We start from the raw sequence: 21,191 nt of genomic DNA on the forward strand, positions 1-21,191 counted from the left end.
AAAGGTGACTAGGTCTTCTCATGAATGGATTAATTTTGTTATTCCAGGAGTAATTTGTTATTGGGAGAGTACATTTAAGAGTGAGGTTTGCCCTCTCTTCTGTACTCTCTTTTTCTACCGTGGAATGGCACAGTAAAAAGTTCTTTCCAGACACTGGCACCTTGATGTTGGTCTTCCCAGCCTCCTATGAGGAATACATTTCTATTTTAAATAAATTACCCAGTCTCTAATATTCTGTTATAGTAACATAAACAGACTAAGACATTGGACATCCCTTAGCTCAGACAAGTTGATACATAAAATTAACCATTACAAGTGAACTCACGGGGTGAAATTCTGATCCAGTAGGATTAGTGTCTTTAGGAAGAGACACCAGAGAGCTTGCTTCCTCTCTCTCCACACATGTAGTAAGCACATAGCGAGGGGTGACAACCACAAGCTAAAAGAAGGGGCCTCAGAATAAAACCTACCTTGTAAGCATATTGATCTTGGACTTCCCAGCCTCCAGAACTGTGAGAAATAAATTTATCTTGGTTAAGCCACCCAGTCTATAGTGTTTTTTGCTATAGCAGCGAGAACAGACTAAGGTATGAAGGAAAAGAGACTATGGACTGAATATATAAATATATTTTCAGAACACTTAAGATAATAATGGATAGAAGGTCACATATAGCTTGAAATAAGATGAAGAGGTCAAAGGAAATGTAAAATGAAAATGTGAAGAACAATTTGAAATAGCAAAATATTCAAGAAGCACCTTGAAATAAAATTACAGGATTAAAATATTTGGAATTGCAAGAGGGAAGAGAGATCTATTCTATTTGGTATTTGAATATAGATGGAATTTAGAGACACTAGAATATCCATTCAACTTTGCTGAAAATGTAGGCTGAGGGTTTTAGTTGTGGTTTAAGTACTCTCAGATTGCCCAGAGATGAGGTTTAGTATCCATTAATCTATTATGTCACTGAAATTACATGCAAAAATTTTGTTTGCCTACAATTGTAATTTAAAGAAACAAAAACTGTTATCTCTTTCCCAGGCAGAAATTAACAAGGGAGATGACCCTTTCTATAGGCTTCAACACTTAACAAGTGACAATTTCAAAGCATTCTGGCCTTTTGGAACCAAGAGGACAATTAACAGCTAAAGAAGACATATATACAGCCAACAAATATAGGAAAAGTGCTCAACATCACTAATCATTAGAGAAATGCAAATCAATATCACAACGAGATATCATCTCACACCAGTCAAAATGGCTATTATTAAAAAGTCAAAAAATAAATAACATTAAAATAATAGATGCTGGTGAGATTACAGAGAAAAGGGAACACTTATACACTGTTGGTGGGAGTGTAAATTACTTCAGCTACTGTGGGAAGCAGTTTGGAGATTTTTCAAAGAACTGAAACCAAAACTACCATTCAACCCAGCAATCTCTTTATTGCATATATACCCAAAGGAAAATAAATTTTTCTACCAAAAAGACACATGCCTGCATTTGTTCATCACAGCAGTACTCACAAGGGCAAAGAAATGGAATCAAACTAGATGCCCATTAATGGTGGACTAGATAAAGAAAATGTGGTACATATCCATCATGGATGATATGGTTTGGCTCTGGGTTTCCACCCAAATCACATGTCGAATTGTAATTCCCAGTGTTGGGGGAAGGACCTGGTAGAAGGTAACTGGATCATGGGGCCAGATTTCCTTCATGCTGTTTTCATGATAGTGAGTGAGTTCTCATGCGATCTTATGGTTTAAGAGTGTATGGCACTTCTCCCACCCCTCGCTCTCTCTCTCTCTCCTGCTGCTGTATGAAGAAGGTGTTTGCTTCTCTTTTGCCCTTCTGTCATGATTGTAAGTTTCCTGAGGACTCTCAGTCATGCTTCCTATTAAGCTTGCAGAACTGTGAGTCAATTAAACCTCTTTTCTTCATAAGTTACCTAGTCTCAGGTAATTATTTATAGCAGTGTGAGAATGAACTAATACAGAAAATTAGTACCAAGAAAGTGGGGCATTGCTATAAAGATACCTGAAAATGTGGAAGTAACTTTGGAACTGGGTAATGAGCAGAAGATTGGAAGTGTATGAAGGGCTCAGAAGAAGACAGAAAGATGTGGGAAAGTTTGAAACTTTCTAGAGACTTTTTGAATGGTTTTAACCAAAATGCTGATAGTAATATGGACAATGAAGTACAGGTTGAAGTGGTCTCAGATGGAGATGAGGAACTCACTGGGAACTGGAGTAAATGTAACTTACTATGCTTTAGCAAACAAACTGGTGGCATTTTGTTCCCACCCTATAGATCTGTGAAACTTTGAACTTGAGAGGGATGATTTAGGGTAAATGACAAAAGAAATTTGTAAGCAGCAAAGCATTTATGAAGTAACCTGCCTGTTTCTGAAAGTCTATCTCACATGTGTGAACAAAAAGATGACCTGAAACTGGATTTTGTATTTAAAAGAAAAACAGAGCACAGAAGTTTGGGAAATTTGCTGCCTGGCAAAGTGTGGTAGAAATAAAAGTACATTTTCTGGGGAGAAATTCAAGCCTGCTGGAGAAATTTGCGTAAGTAAAGAAGAGCCAAATGTTAATAGCCAAGACAATGAGGAAAGTATCTCCAGGTCACTTCAGAGACCTTCACAACAACCTCTTCCATCACAAGCGCAGAAGTCTAGGAGGGAAAAATGGTTTCATGAGCCAGGACCAGGGCCCAGCTGCTCTGTGCAGCTTCAAGACATGGTGCCCTGTGTCTCAGCCATTCCAGCCCCAGCCATGGATAAAAGAGTTCAAGGGACAGCCCAGGCTGTGGCTTCAGAGGGTTTAATCTCCAAGACTTGGTGGCTTCCACTTGGTGTTGTGCCTGACGCTGTACAGAAGGCAAGAACTGAGGTTTGGGAACCTTTGCCTAGGTTTCAGAATATGCACAGAAATAGCTGAATATTCGGGCAGAAGTCTGCTGTGGAGGTGGAGCCCTTATGGAGAGCCTCTTCTCGGGCAGTGTGCAGGGGAAATGTGGAGCCCCCACACAGAGTTCCCACTGGGGCACTGCCTAGTGGTGCTGTGAGAAGAGAACCACTGTCCTCCAGACCTGAGAATGGAAGATCCATTGACAGCTTGCACCATGCGTCTGGAAAAGCTGCAGTCACTCAACTCCAGCCTGTGAAGGGAGCCATGGGGCCTATACCCTACAGAGCAACAGGAGTGGAACTGCCCAAGGCCTTGGAAACTTATTCCTTGTGTTAGTACCTCCTGGATGTGAGACATGGAGTAAAAAGAGATTATTTTGGAGCTTTAAGATTTAATGATTGCCTTGCTGGATTTCAGGCTTGTATGGGGCCTGTAACTCCTTTGTTACAGCTAATTTCCCTCTTTCAGAACAGGAGCATTTACCCAATGCTTGTACCCCATAGTGTCTTGGAAGTAACTAACTTGTTTTTGATTCTACGTGTGCTTAGGCAGAAAGAACTTGCCTTATCTCAAATGAGACTTTGGACATGGACTTTTGAGTTAATTCTGGAATGAGTTAAGATTTGGGGGAACTGTTAGGAAGGAATAATTGGTTTGGAAATGGGAAAATGATGTGTGATTTAGGAGGTGCCAGAGGTGAAATGATATAGTTTGGCTTTGTGTCCCCACCCAAATCTCATGTTGAATTGTAATTCCCAATTTTGGAGGAGGAACCTGGTGGGAGGTGGGTGGTAGATTATGGGGGCAGATTTACCCTATGTTATTCTCACGATAGTGAGTTAATTCTCACAGATATGATGGTTTAAAAGTGTGTGGCACTTCCCCCTTTGTTTGTTGTCTCTCCTCCCACTATTTGAAAAAGGTGCTTGCTTCCCCTTATAACTGCAGCCCTCTTAGTCTTTTTATTCATGTCTTTCTTTCTTTGTCACTCCATTAGGGAACCTACCTGATCACCTGATCAAAGGTAATACTATTCCTTTATAATAAGTAGTTGCTGAATGACTGAATGAATCTGTAGGTAGATCTAAGGTTCAGGCAAGGTCGTTTATCTATTATCCCACCACACTTTTCAAATTAAGAATAAAAATGAAAGAAAAAGAAAATAAATTCCCTTTGCATTTGAGTTGAAATAGGTTGCTTATTTGTTGGATGTATCCTGCTTTTGTAGAGCATGGATGTGCAGCCAGGAATGCAGACTTTGTAAAACTCTCTGAAGTCAGCAGATATATGGCTCCACTGTAAGACCTAGAGTGTTCCTACCATGCACAAGCAAGTGAAGCAAATGGTCCATGTGGGGGCGAGATGAGATAGATGTGGATTTCTGTCATCTTACTTGTTCTAATTTCATCCTTTGTCTCTTGCAAGCTGTAAGCTAGTTGCACGCTAGTTTGCATACTGTTTTGGAGTATAACATGGGAGTTTTTATCCAGGGGAGGTGTTGTCTCTGGGTCATATTCTGAAATTCTTTGATATAGCCTCCAATTGGAATACAGAAAATTTCATTTTGTGCTCGAAAACAGTGGTACCAGATCTAACTCAACTCCTTTAAATAACTACATCTGCTTCTGTGAGCTGTGTTGAAAAACTATTTGTGTAGTTTGAACTGTAGCTTTGAATGCTATCTTTCATAGGTTCAAGAGAAAGTTGCATAATGCAAAGGATTTAGTTTGGAAATGTCAGTTTGAAAGTAAACTGAAACATATTAGATTGTAAAATACCACTTAAACTGCTGAAGCCCTATGAGGGAATGCTTTCTTGTATTGTAATGTTCCTAGTGTTGTGCTTTTGAAATAGAAGATGCCCAATACACTTTGTTGATTTAAATTTATTTAATAATCTCTTCTCTGTTATAAAATAACATCATTAGCTGGACATTGGGAATTTATCAGTATTTGTTAGTATATATTATACTTAGATTTTGTTTTGTTTTGTTTTTTAACAAAACAAAGCTGACAGCAAATACACAATGGGTAGCATCTGTATTGACTGGTTGGTGCCTATGTAATACTACTACATATTTTTACTTTCCCCTCTGAATGCTTGAGTGTTTTTTGGTTTTTGGGTTTGTAACTAAATACAAGTACTTTGCCCTTATATGATGTTATTCTCATGTTGTTTTTTATCAAATATCAATATTAGTATGTCATTTTAATGCTTTCTCTGCCTCCTCTGAGTGCTTATAGTCTAATTATAGTTATATTTATAGTTATATTTAATGTCTACCTTAATTTTATAGACAAGTGTATTTAATTAACATTCTTGATAACAGTATGTACTAAATGTTTCTTGTATTCTGAATATCACAATTATTTTGCTGTCAGAATGATGTTTACCATGAAAATAAATGTCCCAACCCAACTGTGTAGATAATAATAATGCTCACATATTTTGTGCTGTACTTTTACCAAGTTTATATTTAAGCTGGTATCTTTTCAGATTTGTTTCTTGAGTTTATGGTATTATTATTTTAAATAATTATCCATATAACAAACTGATGGGTATTTTAGGACTTATCTATTTAAAAATAAACTCTAATAGTTGCAGACGTGAATGTCTGATGTGCATACAAGAAAAGTCATGGTCTTCTGAGAAGTGAGGTATTTATTCTCAAAGGTTCCTAGAGCTTGTTAGCTTGAGAAAATAGCTTATGTTTTTGAGCCACAGTATTATTACCTATGAAAAGAATATAATATTTTAACAAGCTTAATATTATGTCAACAATATAGTAAATATCAATATACTGTGGCTATAATACATTGAATGTCTCAAACTGACATTTCAAACTCATAAAATATATCTGAAATAAATATTTTTCATATTCTGAAAGTACATTAGATTTATGAAAAGCTTAAGACATAAACATTTCTTATATATCATCGACAACTATATGAAAATCAATGGGTAAAATTAGGGAGAAGGAATAAAACTCCAGAGAAGAATAGAGTGTCACAGTGTTGCATGTTGCAAATAAACATTATCATATTGCAGATATCGGGAGCTAAAGATAATATCCACATGTAGAGTTTTTAAAGCATTTTTAAAAAACACTTGCCCCTTACTATCTGCATCGAGCTTTTATATTCTTACATTGTTCCTGTCCTCTCCACATGTACTTCTGTGAGTTAAAATGTAAGACTTTAAAGCGGTGTAAAATTTAGAAAGATTACGGGATCATTTCTAGAGCAACCTTCTGGGTTACCCATTTTTATTTGTTTATTTTCAGTGAGACATTTTACAACTAAATTGTGAAAAAATGGATAATACAAATGAAAATTCCTTGTTTCCAGTAGAATGCAATTGATTATTGCACATGGATAGACTACTTTTTTTATCTATTTGTCAATCCACTCCAGCATTTCTTATCTGCCTGTATATGTGGGGTATTTTGAATTCTCCTTGGAATGTTATAACATCTTACAGGCTCCCTCATTAGCTAATGAGTTAAACAAAATCTTAGAAATGTGTTCATTTTATATTTGTATGAGAATAATAATTATACCTTCTTTTTAAGATGGATTAAAGACTTAAATGTAAGATGCAAAACTATAAATAAAGAAAATCTAGGAAAAATTCTTCTGCCTAGGCAAATAATTTATGACTAAGTCCTCAAAAGGAAATACAACAAAACCAAAAATAGACAAATGAGATAATTAAACTAAAAAGCTTTTGCACAGCAAAAGAAATTATCAATAAAGTAAGCAGATGACCTACAGAATGGGAGAAAATATTTGCAAACAATACATCCAGCAGAAGGCAAATATTCACAATCTCCAAGAAACTGAATTCAACAAGAAAAAACAAATAACCTTATTCATAGATGGACAAAAGACATGAACAGACATTTTTCAAAAGAAGTCATACAAGCAGTCAACAACCACATGAAAAAATTGCTCAACATCACTAATCATCAAAGAAATGCAAATGATAACCACCGTGAGATACCATCAGAATGACCATTATTAAAAAGTCAAAATGCAACAGATGTTGGTGAGGATGTGGAGAAAAAGGCATGCTTATACACTGTTGATGGCAGTAAATTAGCACAACCTTTATGAAAAACAGCATGAAAATTTCTCAGTGAACTAAAAATAGATCTACCATTTCTATCCAGCAATCACAGTATTGGGTATCTACCCAAAGGAAAAGAAACTATTATATCAAGAAGACACCTGTACTCGTATGCTTATTGCAGCACTTTTAACAATAGCAAAGTCATGGAATCAACCTAAGTGTCCATCAGCTAGTTATTGGATTAAAAATGTGATATGTGTGTAGGTATATATACATATATACATGCACCCACTATGGAATACTACTCAACCATAAGAAAGAATAAAATTATGTTTTTTGTAGGCAACATGGTTGGACATCAAGACCATTATCCTAAGTGGAATGACTTAGAAACAGAAAGTAAAAAAAAAAAAAAAAAAAACCCATGTTCTCACTTTTGATGGGTACACATGAACATGCACAGAGGAATAATAGACACTAGAGACTCCAAAAGGTGGGAAGGTGGGAGGAAGGTGAGGGAAGAAATACTACCTATTGATTATAATGTATACTTATTTGAGTGATGGTGACACTGAAAGCCCAGACTTTACAATACATCCATGCAACACAACTGCACTGGTACCCTTAATTATAAATAAAATAAAATAAAATAAAATAAATAAAATAAAATATTCTCTTTAAATACTTCTTTCTCTTTTTTTCTTTCTGCCATTTGATATAAAAATATACAATGGAATCTATAATAGAGAAAGAAAATAAGTCATTGTACATTGTCAAGTTTCTGGGCTCCTTCCCCTTCTTTATAAATAAAAAGGAATTTGCATGCATTATAGTTTATTTGAATTTTTTAAGTCTTACATGTTTTTCAAGAACATGAACAGTGGATTCACCTGATAGAGCAGTGTTATATGCTTTGACAGAGTAATGTACCTCATGAATGGTATAATCTCATGCGTGTCTCTCTTATTGGCTCTGAGAAGTGAATCCTAAGAAGCAAAGAGATTTTTTCATTTTCTGTTTCTCTTTTTAAAATATTTTTCATCTATCCCATTTAATAATTTTGTGTTTGCTTGGGGTTTTGGTTTGTTCATTAAGAAATTATTTTGCATTGGTGGCAGCAGTGGTTGGGAATTTAGTTTCATTCTCTGATATTTGTCGATCATTGTAAATGGATTAATAAATTATAGAGCTCTATTCTTTATTGGGTGAGAGATAAAGAGATTCTGATTTGCTAGTCATTTTTTTGTTTTTGTCTATTTGTCTATGTTAACCCCAAATTATTTAACATTTTTATGGCCATCTGCAAGGAGAATGGCTCTGATGGATTCTGATAGACTAATAAACTTTTGATTTTTTTGACTTGCTTGTGTTTTTGAGCTGTGGCTAAAATTGTAGACTGAATCTATAAACTCTTTGTGTGTCTACGTATAATTCAGCATGGCCTTTACCTCTCCTTGTGTGAGTGTTTAATATTTGTCTGTCTTTGGATATTATTAATAACATATAAAAATCTCTTAAATAGCTCCATTTTTATTGGCTTACAAAGATAAATAAGTACTTATATGAAATTAATAATTCAGAAAATAATGAAATGGAACTTCTAATACTGTAAATGTGCTACTCTTAATATCTATATTCATTAAGAAACATGTGAAAAATCCAAGAAACTAAGAAACATTTAAAAAATGCAAATTTCTTAGTAAGATAAATCATTTGGCATATGAGATTAGCATATTAATTTTTGTTCAATTCATTTGGCATATGAGATTAGCATATTAATTTTTGTTCAATATACACAACTGTCTTTTTTCTCATTTATTAGTACTAATGATCACAGAGCATACATTATATTAACATGGGTTTGTTTGTCATAAACTTATTTAGGCTTACTGATCCAGTAAGCTAACATTACTTCTACATAATGTTTAAGATCATAAATATATATCCGTGTTCTACTGAATTGAATTATGGTCATGACTCACTTTTTATTTCAACAGTAATTATATTTTGTGGTACATCAATTTGAAGAAAATTTCTAAGATCTTTAAGTGATTTAAAATCTTGGACTGATATTAAATCTTGGATTGATATCCATTGAGTTAATGGAAAATCATTGGATATCTGATTAATTTCTATGTAAGAAAATATTGAGCAATTCATTCTAAGCACAATTTTAAGTTTTTGCTTGCCATTTTTATGTATATAGAATCGTTTTTCTCTTTGGGTCACATTCATTTTTGCCACTTCGAAATGGTGTAAAAGGGATGTATGTAGCTGTAGAAAATTATTTTATTTGTATTCATGAGCTTTTCTTACCTGCTAAATTGCTTGCATATAACAAACAGTTCTCAATTTTTATACCCCAGTTTTCTCTGAAGTAGAAGTTGGTTACTTTGGTTAAAATTTACAATTAAGAAAAATGCTTGAGACTACAGTTAGGGGCAATAGTGACTCACACTTTTGCTTTGTGTTTGCTTATTTTGTTTCTGGGTTCCTTTATACTTTGGGGACTTACTGAGGACCTCAAAGAGCTTCTCTTTGTGGATTCTATTTATTGGTACTTATTGTATTAGTGAATAAAAGAGAAATTTTAAAAATATATTTGTATTCTGATTCATTTGAAAGTAGTCATGAGAAACACATTGCATATTAACAAAAATAATATCTTACTGATAATATAAAATTGGTTATTACCTCCTGGGTTCTCTGAGATCTCTTCTAAATTATTAATTTGTACAGAATAATAAAGAATATAATGAAGAACAAAACTTGTAAAATAAATTTTATTACTGTTAGTTTATAAAACCTATCTGCCAAGAAGCCATGGAATATGTTAAAACGTTAGCAGAGTTTGCACAATCTTGTTTGCCCTCAGGCTTGGTTCCTTGGTTTACTGAATGTATTCAATATATTGAAACAATATATTCTTTAATTTCCATGTAATCTGCCTAGAGAGATTAGATTTCAAGTCTTACCAAATTAATTTTTAATACTTTAGGTCGACATTGCTTATATCTTTGATCAAACAAAAACAATAACAAAACCATAAAAATGACCACAAAATTTCCCCAATTATGAAGAAACTAAAATGTTTTTAAAATGTGTTACCAGGTACTTTATTTTAAAATATGTACTGTTTCTTTGATTAAATAGGTAAACAAATATTGTTTCTCAGGCTCCCATAATAATATCTTAAATGTCCACATTTCCTTTGATATCTTTTTAAAATTTTTGCCTTTCTAAAAATCTGATTTTATGTGTGTATATATATATATATAGAGAGAGAGAGAGCAAAATAAAATCTCAAGACATATTTTACACTTAAAACTAGTATTGACATTTGCCAGAGTGCCCTGGAAATTGCAAAATTGTATTCTTTCACCTGATAAAAAAGATGCAAGAGGCCGGGCACAGTGGTTCACGCTTGTAATCCCAGCAATTTGGGAGGCCAAGGCGGGCAGATCACATGAGGTCAGGGGTCCGAGACTAGCCTGGCCAACATGGCAAAACCCCGTCTCTACTAAAAATACAAAACTTAGCTGGGTGTGGCGGTGCATGCCTGTAGTCCCAGCTACTCAGGAGGCTGAGGCAGGAGAATCACTTGAACCCGGGCGGTGGAGGTTGCAGTGAGCCAAGATTGCGCCACTGCACTCCAGCCTAATTGTTTGCTTTATGGCAAATCCTTAGACGTTTATCAGTGCACTCCCATTTCCGTAATACATTTTAATCATGGAGGAAACACTGATAAAAATAGTTACCAAGTTTTCATATAGTTATTACTGTTCTGGCAGTGCTTTGCCTGATGAGATTAGACAACAGTAAAATATTGTCAGTCATAATTTCAGTTATTATTTAAAACATTGTTTGGCTACAGTCTTCTTTAATTTGAATCTAGTATCTATTACACCAGTGGTCCCCAACCTTTTTGTCACCAGGGATCAGTTTTGTAGAAGACAATTTTTTCAGGGACGGGGAGGGGGATGATTTCTGGATGAAGGGATGAAACTATTCTACCTTAGATCATCACTTATTAGTTAGATTCTCATAAGGAACTGACAACCTAGATCTCTCACATGTGCAGTTCACAATAGGGTTTGAGCTCCAATGAGAATCTAATGTTAGCCTCCTGCTGTCACAGGATCTTTTGTTGCTTTTCCAATTGGAAACCTCTGTGGCCAGTGGTACCTTTGCCTGAATTATGCTCATGCTCACTGGGCTTTTTCCGCCCACTCAGCCTGGCAGCTGCGCTTGGCTTGTGCTACCAGCCCAGATCTCACACCTGTCAAGGGCAAGCCAGGTGCAGAGCAGCTCGGGGTATGTGGGTGAGTAAGCACGCAGTCCAGCCACTGCACACAGCCAAGCACACTGGCTGCTGTGGCAGGGCGGGCAACTCTAAGTGCAGGCATAGGTGTCAGCTCCGTGTGAAGCTGCGGCTGGACCAGATGTCCACATGCAGCTTCCGCTGCAGGCACCCACGTCTGGACAAGGGGAACACAATGGAGCCCAGAAGCTTGGAGATACCAGAAACTGCAGAGCTCCAAACACGGTTTGACAGCCCTGACTCAGAGAGCCCCTAGGTCTGGGCTTCCCAAAGGGCTACAACTCTTCTCTCCTTCTTGTCAGCCACATCATGGCAAGCAGGGAGGAGGTGGGCGCGGGGACAGGCGGCGGCGTGTTTCAGCCCTGTTTGTGTTATAGCTCTTTCAGTCCTGACATTTGGTGGTTCCTGAGTCCTTGTTCCATATCCAGGAGGAATGAGGTAGGCAGACAATCAGCGGGTGAGCAAGGCAGAGAGGAGCTTCACTGAGCACAGGAAAAGCTCTCAGGAGAACCAAAGTGGGTAGCTCCTTTCTGCGGGCAGGGGGTCCAGACAAGGATCCAGCTCTCAGCGAAGAGGAGACCTGAAGTGGGTAGCTCCTTCCCACAGCTGGTAGTCCTGATGTCTGTCCAAGTCTGGCTGAGTCTGGGGTTTTTCTGAGCTCAGAAGGGAGGAAGGGCATGCCCACTGGTCCGTGGGCAGCCATGGGAGGGTTCGGAAAAAGCACCCTAAATTCTCAATCTGGGCTGTGGACTCCACCCGGAACCGGCAGCCTGGCCCCCAGGCTTTTGAAGGTGGGGTTTCTCCAGGGATGGATACAACCCTTTCTGCCCAGGAGACTGTCTGCTTCCTGCCACCAACAACATGCTGTCCACAGCACCCAGGTTATTCCTACCAAGGGACACCTGGAGGCCCATGTCCAGCCACCCTCAGCCCCACCTCTGCCTCCCTCCCATGCTTGTTGGCACCCAAAATCCAGAGGGGGCAGAGGTGGCAGGCGGCTGGTGTGTCAGCGCTGCTCTGAGTGCATGTACACCCTGCCAGATTGTGACAGCACCCAGGCTTGGCCACAACTTTGCTCCAACTTGGAGTTGGCACCAGCAGTGGGGACAGGCCAGGGAGCAGGAGCAGGCACTTCCAAGCCTGTGGGGGAAGGGGACCTCCCAGGCCCTTGAGAGAGTTCTGGAGCTGTGGCTGGGCAGCTGCAGCTGCGCCCAGGGGCACAAGAATCCTGCCCTGCATACTCAGTATGGGGCAGGTTTCCTGCCTGTTCCTGGCTGCCATGGGTTTCAAGGATCCCGCAGCCCCAGCTGCAGCCAGCATCTTAGTAGAGGCTACGCCAGACAGGCTGCCACTGCCATCACTGCTGTGCAGCCAGGGTTCCTAACAGGGCATAGACCCGGTTCTAGACCAATGGTTCTCAATTGAGACAGATTTAGTCATGAAGGTTTAGAAAACTAAAGATGATACTTAGGTCTTATGCCAAACTTACTGCATCACTTTGCTTAATGTTCTTTGTGTAAAAATACATCTCAAGATTATTATGTTATAGCTCAAGGTGTATTTCATTGTCTATTATTTTAAAATGGATTTGTTGTTTTTCTTCCTACTGGAACAACTACATTTTCTTCTCAGTTGCATTATTATTCTTATTATGATCCTGCATTACAACTTTTACTTTTGAAAATTTTCACTTATATATTAACTATAGACATTGTGATTTCTGTCATATCTCATCATTTTGTTTTACACTGATGCTCTCCCTGATGCTCTGCTGTAAGTTATAGACAAGAGTTCTGTCTTTAATACTGACGGATAAACACACAAGCCCTTGGGAAAAAAAAATTTACAAGGCACTTCAAACTGTTGGCTTGTGAAAAAAACAGATGCATGAGTACACACTTGCACTTTCCGTGTAAGTGGATAGAACCAGGATTTTGAGAGCATTTTTTCTCTGGTATCTGGCTTTTTTGGTTGCACAGGAGATGGCTTCATGAGATTGCTAATCTGAGATCCAGCTGAACAGTAATTAATTTCATAAGACTGAAACAATTGATGAGGGCAATTTTATTGTGTTACTTGCGTGAAATGTTGATTTTGTTTTCATATTCTACTTACTGGATATATAGCTCAAACTCTTCTGTCTCATCTTAAGATCTCTAACACACAATAATTTTATAAATATTGCTTTTAAAGTGAAATAATACACTTAGAAATAATAGTAGATTCTAACTTAGCCTCAGAATGTTAGGGGAAAAACATATTAAATATCCTTACTTTTCATGATAATATAGTTAATTGCATAAGTCCAGTAAGAATGTACCTTCCTTTCTACCACTATATAATGGGAAAAATGGATTATACACTACAGGACTTACGTGGAGTGTCATGTATCAGAATAACGGTCATCAAATTATGCTCATATTGGGGAACAAAGTTTGGCTATTCTATGGAGCCAATGCCTACAATGCTCTCCCAGAAAAACTGGCCTGGTATCTAAATCGCCTGGTAACTGGCTCCATGTTCTAGCCTTATAGGTGAATTATAGGTGAAGGAAGGTCAATTTCAGGAATGCTAGAGATTACAATAAATTTTAGGGACTTTGAGAAAGAGAAATATATTCGAATTTATAGACATAGCAGATGAAGTCTGACTTTTTGTGCATAGTTTATTAATGTCATAGATAGCAAATAATATAGGCTTTCAAAAATCCAATTAAATATTCCATTTTAAAACTTTGAGGCAGAAGTTAAATTTGAAACCATAGTGGTTGCTCAGTACTTTATAGTTAACAAATTAGATAAATTAGATGAAATGGACAAATTTCCAGAAGAAAACAAACTACTGAGACTGGCTCAAGAAGAAATAGACAATCTAAATAGACCTTTATTATAAAAGTAAAGATTAAATGAGTAACTAGAAAACTACCTACATCTGGCTAGGGCCTAGATAGCTTTACCACTGAATTTATTAAAGAAGAATTAATACCAGTTATTCACAAATTCTTGCAAAACTATAAGAGGAGGAGCTACTTTCCAACTTTCTAAGAAGTCAGTATTACTCTAATATCAAAACAGCACAAATCTCAGCACTTTTGGGGGGCAAGGCTGATGGATCAATTGAGGCCAGCAGTTCAAGACCAGCCTTGGCCAACATGGTGAAATCCTGTCTCTACTAAGTATATATTTATATATTTATAAAAATATATATTTATATTATATATAAATATATAATATATACTAAGTATATAAAGATATATATTTACATATACTAAATATATAATGTGTATATTATATATAACAAATATATAATATATATTTATATAAATACTAAATGTATAATTTATATATTATATATACCAAATATGTTATATATTTGTATTATATATTCATGTTTATAGTATATATACTATAGTATGTGTTTAGTATATTCTACAAGAGATCCAGAATAGCAAAAACAATTGTGAAAAAGAAGAATAAAATAGAAGAATTCATACTTTCTGATTTCAAACTTACTACAAAGCAAAGGTAATAACAACAGTGTGGTTTGAGCACAAGGATAGACATATATATAAATGAAATAGAATTTTAAAATAAACCCATGAATCTATGGCTGATTGCTTTTTGATAAGGATACCAAGACCTTTCAATGGGGAAAATGGTCTTTGCAACAAATGATCCTAGAACAAATAGCCACATGCAAAAATATATGAAGCTAGACCCTTACCTCACACCACATACAAAAATTAACTCAAAATGAATCAATGACCTAAATATATAAGCAAATCTATAAATTCCTGATAAGATTGTATAGGAGTAAATCTTCATGATTTTGAATTTGGCTAAGGATTCTTAGATGTGACACTAAAAGTATGAGTGACAAAGAAAAAATGTACTTAATAATTGTTACCTTTTATGCATCAAAGGACACAATTGAGAAAGGGACAATTCACAAAATGGGAGAAAGTATTTGCAAATTATCTGAAAAGAGACCTATAGTGTGTGAGTATACATATAAAAATAAGAAGACAACCAAATTAATAATGGACCAAGAATCTGAATAGATATTCCTGCAAAGAAGGTTACACATGGCCAATAAACATATGAAAAGATGCTTGATATCTTTAACCATCAGAGAAATGCAAATTTAACTACAAGATACCATTTCACATCCATTAGGATGTCTAAAATAAAAATGACAGGTAATAACAAGTGTTGAGAGAAATAGAGAATTCAGAACCCTTCATACACTGCTGGTGGGAATGTAAAATGATCTGGCTGTTTTGCAAAATTTCTGAAAAGAAATGAAACCTGTGTACAAATAAAAACTTGCAAACAAATGTTTATAGGTATATTATTTATAATAACCAAAAGGTAAAAGCAAAACAAACATCCATCAACAGACAAATTAATAAATAAAATGTGGTATGTTCACCCAATAGAATAAAAGGAAACATTGATACATGCCAAAACATGAAGGAATTTTAAAAACATAAGTGAAATCATTTAGTCACAAAAGGTCACATACTATATGATTACATTTATATGAAAGTCTAGGGAAATCTTTTGAGACATAATGTAAATTAGTTGTGTTTATAGCTGGAATGAAAGTGGGGATAGAGGGATAGAGAAGTGATGGCTAAAGGATACAGTTTCTTCTCAAGGTCATAAAAATATAATGAAATTGACTGGTGATGGTAGCATGTCTCTATGGATGTATTAAAATATACTCTACTAATATACTAAAAACTGCTTTGAATATGAAATATTATATGATATGTGAAGTATATCTCAGTGAAGCTGTTAAAACGTGCAGTATGGTTCTAGATTTGTAAAACCAGCTTGAGGAGGTCTATATTGTAATTAACACTCTCATGTACCTGTCTCAACAATAGGCCAAACCTTATGAAACTAGCAATAGTTTTAATCAAGAATATTCTTTCTTGCAGATTAGTATAATCACAAGGAGAGATTGTAAGAAAAAAATGTTTTGCCGTGTAATTGACAGTAAATAAAATGTGTTCTTAAAAAAGAAAAAAAAAGAAGAAACTTTTTTTTTTTTTTTTTTTTGTAGACGGAGTCTCGCTCTGTCACCCAGGCTGGAGTGCAGTGGCCGGATCTTCTCAGCTCACTGCAAGCTCTGCCTCCCGGGTTTACGCCATTCTCCTGCCTCAGCCTCCTGAGTAGCTGGGACTACAGGCGCCCACCACCTCGCCCGGCTAGTTTTTTGTATTTTTTAGTAGAGACAGGGTTTCACTGTGTTAGCCAGGATGGTCTCGATCTCCTGACCTCGTGATCCACCCGTCTCGGCCTCCCAAAGTGCTGGGATTACAGGCTTGAGCCACCGCGCCCGGCCAAGAAGAAATTTTTTAACATATACCGTGTAATTGACAGTAAATAAAATGTGTTCTTAAAAAAAGAAAAAAATGCAAATGTTTTAAATGGGAATTTTTTCCAGAAAACAGATAATGACGTACATTATTCTTGATCATAAAAATAAAAATTAATTATTAGGTGGAACACAACTGATTATTGTCCTAAGGATAGAGTGGTTTTGCACTTACTTATAAATTTATTTCAGCATTTTTAATATTCTCATATAAGTGTGATATTTTGAATTCTCCTTTAAATTGTTGTAACATCTTACTTGTTCCTTCATTAATTAATGAGTTAAACAAAATCTTTTTGAAACATTTTTTATTTTATTTGTGTGAGAGTCGTGAATATGCCCTCTTTAAAAATTACCTTTACTTATTTTTCTTTCTAATATTTAAACAAAACTACAAAATTAAATATAGTAGATAAAGGAGATGAATTTCTGAACATCTTCTTATTTTGAGACATCCTTTTTCTTCTTTCAGCATAAGAAGGAGTTTGCATCCATTGTAGTATATTTGGATTTTTTTAGTTTGGAAAACAAATCATGACTTTTTCTTAATTGGTTTATTGAATTCATTTACTGGTTTACTGAAGACTTTAAAGAGGGCAAAAGAGATATTTTGTTAAGAGATTTGTTAATTTTGAGAAGTATCCCATTGATTAATGTAAGAATTATGTTTATAAATTAGATTATTTGGCACTCTAGTAAATATCAATGGAAATAAACTTTAACTCATAACTTTAATATTTTCATACAATCAAAAATAGAGATATACTCTAAGTAGGCATAACATAAATTGTTACAATTGATCAGAATATCTTGAATATATTTTTACAGATAACTAGTGGTTTCTACTAGCAGATTAAAACCAAGAGAAAATTAAAGGTAAGTTCACATTTTAAAAAATTTATAAGCAATAAATACAGCACTATAGCCACCACTAATTCTATGTACATTGGATTACATTTAAACAAACACTGCATTCAAGAATGAATATTTTATGAATAAATGCATTGGAAATTAACTTTAGGAAAGAAAATGACAAATTAGAATTTAGAAAATTAAAATATGACTTTCACAAGTAATCACAGTAAAATGACAGATCTACATTTTAGAAGCTAGAAATTCCCCAAATTTATTTTTTGACAGCAAAGAAGGTTGCTTTAAAAAAGTGTCAGTTTTACTTTGCTTTATGAGTATGATACAAAGATATTAAGTAGCATTCAACTTTTGAGGAATCTAACATTTAAAATTATTCTAAAAATATATGGGTACAAAACTAACAGTGATTAAACATGAACGACTGCTACTCCTCAAGATTTTACAACAGATAAACCCTGGCTATAAAATAAATCTGATCTAGAATTAATATTATGAAAGCACAACAAAAATACTTGAAAATTACATGTTCATTTTAATATAATCTCTGATAATTCAACATTTTTTAATGTTACTGTCAAGATGGTTGACTTGACAGTTTGTCTAGAAGGCTGATATATGTCAACATGGTCAGCAAAGGATTTAAATATGGGTCTTTGAATAATAAATAGCTAATAATTGAGTTTATTGAAATGAATTTTTGTATAATGTAGGCAGTTGAAGGTCCAGAACAGCCTGCGTTCCTTTCCATGGCAGCTTGCTATGAAATTCATGTTTGAAACAAAACAATACTTTTTCATGCATAAATTATGAATGTACTGACTAGACCATTCTATATGTTAATGCTTACTCATTTAGATAATTTTTCTTAGCAATTTCAAATGAGTTCTGAACTCACCATCTATTGACAGCTTAAGAAACAACTTGTGATGAGTAATTCATTAGTTTCATCCATTTTAAGCAGATTGACACACTTAAAATACAGATACACATTATTTTCCCAAAATTGACTTTTACTAATTGAAGTCATTCTTGTTCTTCAGAGATTCCAGTGGAAAATAACATTAGAGAAACTGAATCCCATATAAATTTCACTTTAGTTCATTAGCAAGGTTTTCTTCTATCTTTATTTAATAAGGTCTGACAATAATTCAATAATATCTGACAATAATTTTTTCTCAATGATATATTCAAGTATTTCCCTGATTTGTATTATATACAGTAGCTCTATTAAAATATTAAAGCATTGTATATGATATATATTGTATCCCTCTATTTTTTTATATTTCTTGAATAACCTGGGACATTTCCAAAGCTATGTATCTTCATATAGTGAAAGTCAGTAAAGTAATATTTTAATGGGGTAAAATCTATACAAGTAGCAGTTGGTATTTATCACAGTAGTTGTTTAAAATTTCTGGATTAGAATGTGAGTTCATTGTCAAAATGAAAAAAGAAATAATGTCAAACACACCTATTATTAAGGTATGAGTCATCAAAACAAATATATTCAATAAAATAGTGACCTTGTGTTTTTAAAATAAATATATCTTATGATAGATGTTTCTGTTCTCTTAGTTCTCAGACTTCTGATGCTGGCATCTGGTTGTCTTTAAAATAGTCACCAAATATAGAATTCCAGACTCTATTTTATTTAAAAAATCAGCCCAGATACAGTATCAGATATTAACATGCATACATTGTTGCATTATATATTTGCTTTAAAAATTTCCTAGGTTGTATGTATTTGATTTGAGACTGTAAAATAAAATAATGGAGTATTTACACGCTCATTTTTCACAATTTCTCTTTACAAAATTCCAAGAAAATAAGAAATCCTTCATTGATTTTCCTTATATAAAATGATTGCTAATTTGTCTCTACAGTAGAAATGGAAGGGACAAAATGTGTATTTACAGGTATGAATTCCCTCCCACTGTGTGGTAAAACAGGAAGAAGTTGGTAAGGTGTTCTGTAGCATCAACTAAGATGTTTTCTTAATGATATAGAAGTAGGATTACATATTATACATCCTGTTCATCAAATTTCAACAATGGATATGCCACAAGATATAACTGATGTGTCAGCAAATGAGTAGATCATAACAATTGTACTCAGTTGCTTTTCACAGAGAAAAGAAAGCCAGCAGGGATAATTCACTTCTGGTATTGTCCATTTGAGATGATCATTACAAAAAGACTACAGCACTCTCTGGGAAAAAAAAAAATGTCAACTGCCCCAATCAAGATGGGATAAAGAGTTTTAAAACTAAAAGCTAATTTTCCCTTCATGTCTATAGGCCTTAGCTAGGTCTCTTGGGGCAATAAGGGTAGAATCATGCCCAACATGTATATTTACTTTTATAGTCATTTGTTTGTGAATTCACGCAATGGTGTGCTGGAGCTGGCTTACACCAGCTCAGAAAAGTTGATTGTGCTTTTCTCCAATTCCACACTTGGTGATGTCACATCAGATATAGTGGGTGAGTAGTGTCACATCAGGCATAGTGGGAGTATTTACTAGCAAACATTACAAACCAGGATTTCTTTTTTCCCACTTACAGCTGGATGCTACACTCTTATCAACAGACTACCAATTTCATGGGAGGCTTTTCTCTATGATATTCAAAAAGCCATTTAATATTGAAGTCTTCTGGCTTTAGAGTCATGGATCCAAGTCCTTGAGTTAGGAGTGGCACAAAACAGTCAGACAACCATCCTTCTATTTTCAATTATATAAATTTTCTGGTTTTAAGACAACATTTTCAATATCATGGATGCTTTTCCCATTTAAGTGTTCACTAGGACAGTCATGACTATAACCTGGACCGTCACTGATTGTTGACACTGTGTAAGACGCACTACGAAGAGCTTCTGAGTTGGAAAAGCTGTTTCCAAATTGAATTTTGTATTGATTCCAGTTTCTTCTCAGAATTGCTTGAACCTATCAATCAAAAAGAAACAGAAAGAACAAGAGCAACCCATTAACTGAAACGAAGACACTGTTTTTGAAGCACAATTAAATAGGTCTTGGAGAAGAGCTTTTTTAAAACAAGTTATGTTAATTAGTGAATAATATAGCTTCATTTTATTTTCTTACTTAATTTAAAAAATTAAGTTAAGTGTACCATCTTTACATTAGGAAATGTATTACAATTACATCATACTTTACATTCCATTGATATTTTTCATGCCATGTTTTGTCTTCAAAGCTTTTATAATGCGTATGTATTCATTATTGCCAAACAAATAGGTAATCTGGACCCCCATTTACAAGATTTCATGTACAACATCAAGTTTTATATTAATGTCTTTATTCATAGAATGAGAAGACAATTCGTGACAGGATTCGAGAAAGACATACAAAAGAAAAGAAGTTAGGATACGGAGAATACAAATCATCATCAGCAGCAGCAGCAGGGCAGTAGCAGCAACGTTTGTTTTTGAGTGATTCCCATATGCCAGAAATTGCGCTACATTCTAAAAAAGGGAGCATGATATTTGTCCTCATGGAGCTTACTACATAGAGGAAAGAAAAGTGTTGAACAAATAATTATAAATCTGGTGAATATTGTGAAAAATAAATTTAGGAATGTAACCACTCCACTTTTACATATTTGAATCCT

General features: G+C 35.0%; 1 protein-coding gene across 2 annotated transcripts in view; it reads right to left on the reverse strand.

Annotated features, from left to right (window-relative positions):
• Positions 1–17,235: 17,235 nt before the first annotated feature.
• CALCRL (calcitonin receptor like receptor) overlaps positions 17,236–21,191 on the reverse strand; it is a 104,679-nt gene continuing 100,723 nt past the window's right edge. For both annotated transcript variants that reach the window (XM_023212397.2, XM_023212398.2), the window contains one exon: positions 17,236–20,509. In XM_023212397.2, coding sequence (XP_023068165.1) covers positions 20,294–20,509 — 216 coding nt within the window. In that variant the 3' untranslated portion in view covers positions 17,236–20,293. The remainder of the gene's footprint in view (positions 20,510–21,191) is intronic.

Source organism: Piliocolobus tephrosceles, chromosome 11 (genome assembly GCF_002776525.5).
Source record: "Piliocolobus tephrosceles isolate RC106 chromosome 11, ASM277652v3, whole genome shotgun sequence".
Classification (NCBI taxonomy): Eukaryota; Metazoa; Chordata; class Mammalia; order Primates; family Cercopithecidae; genus Piliocolobus; species Piliocolobus tephrosceles.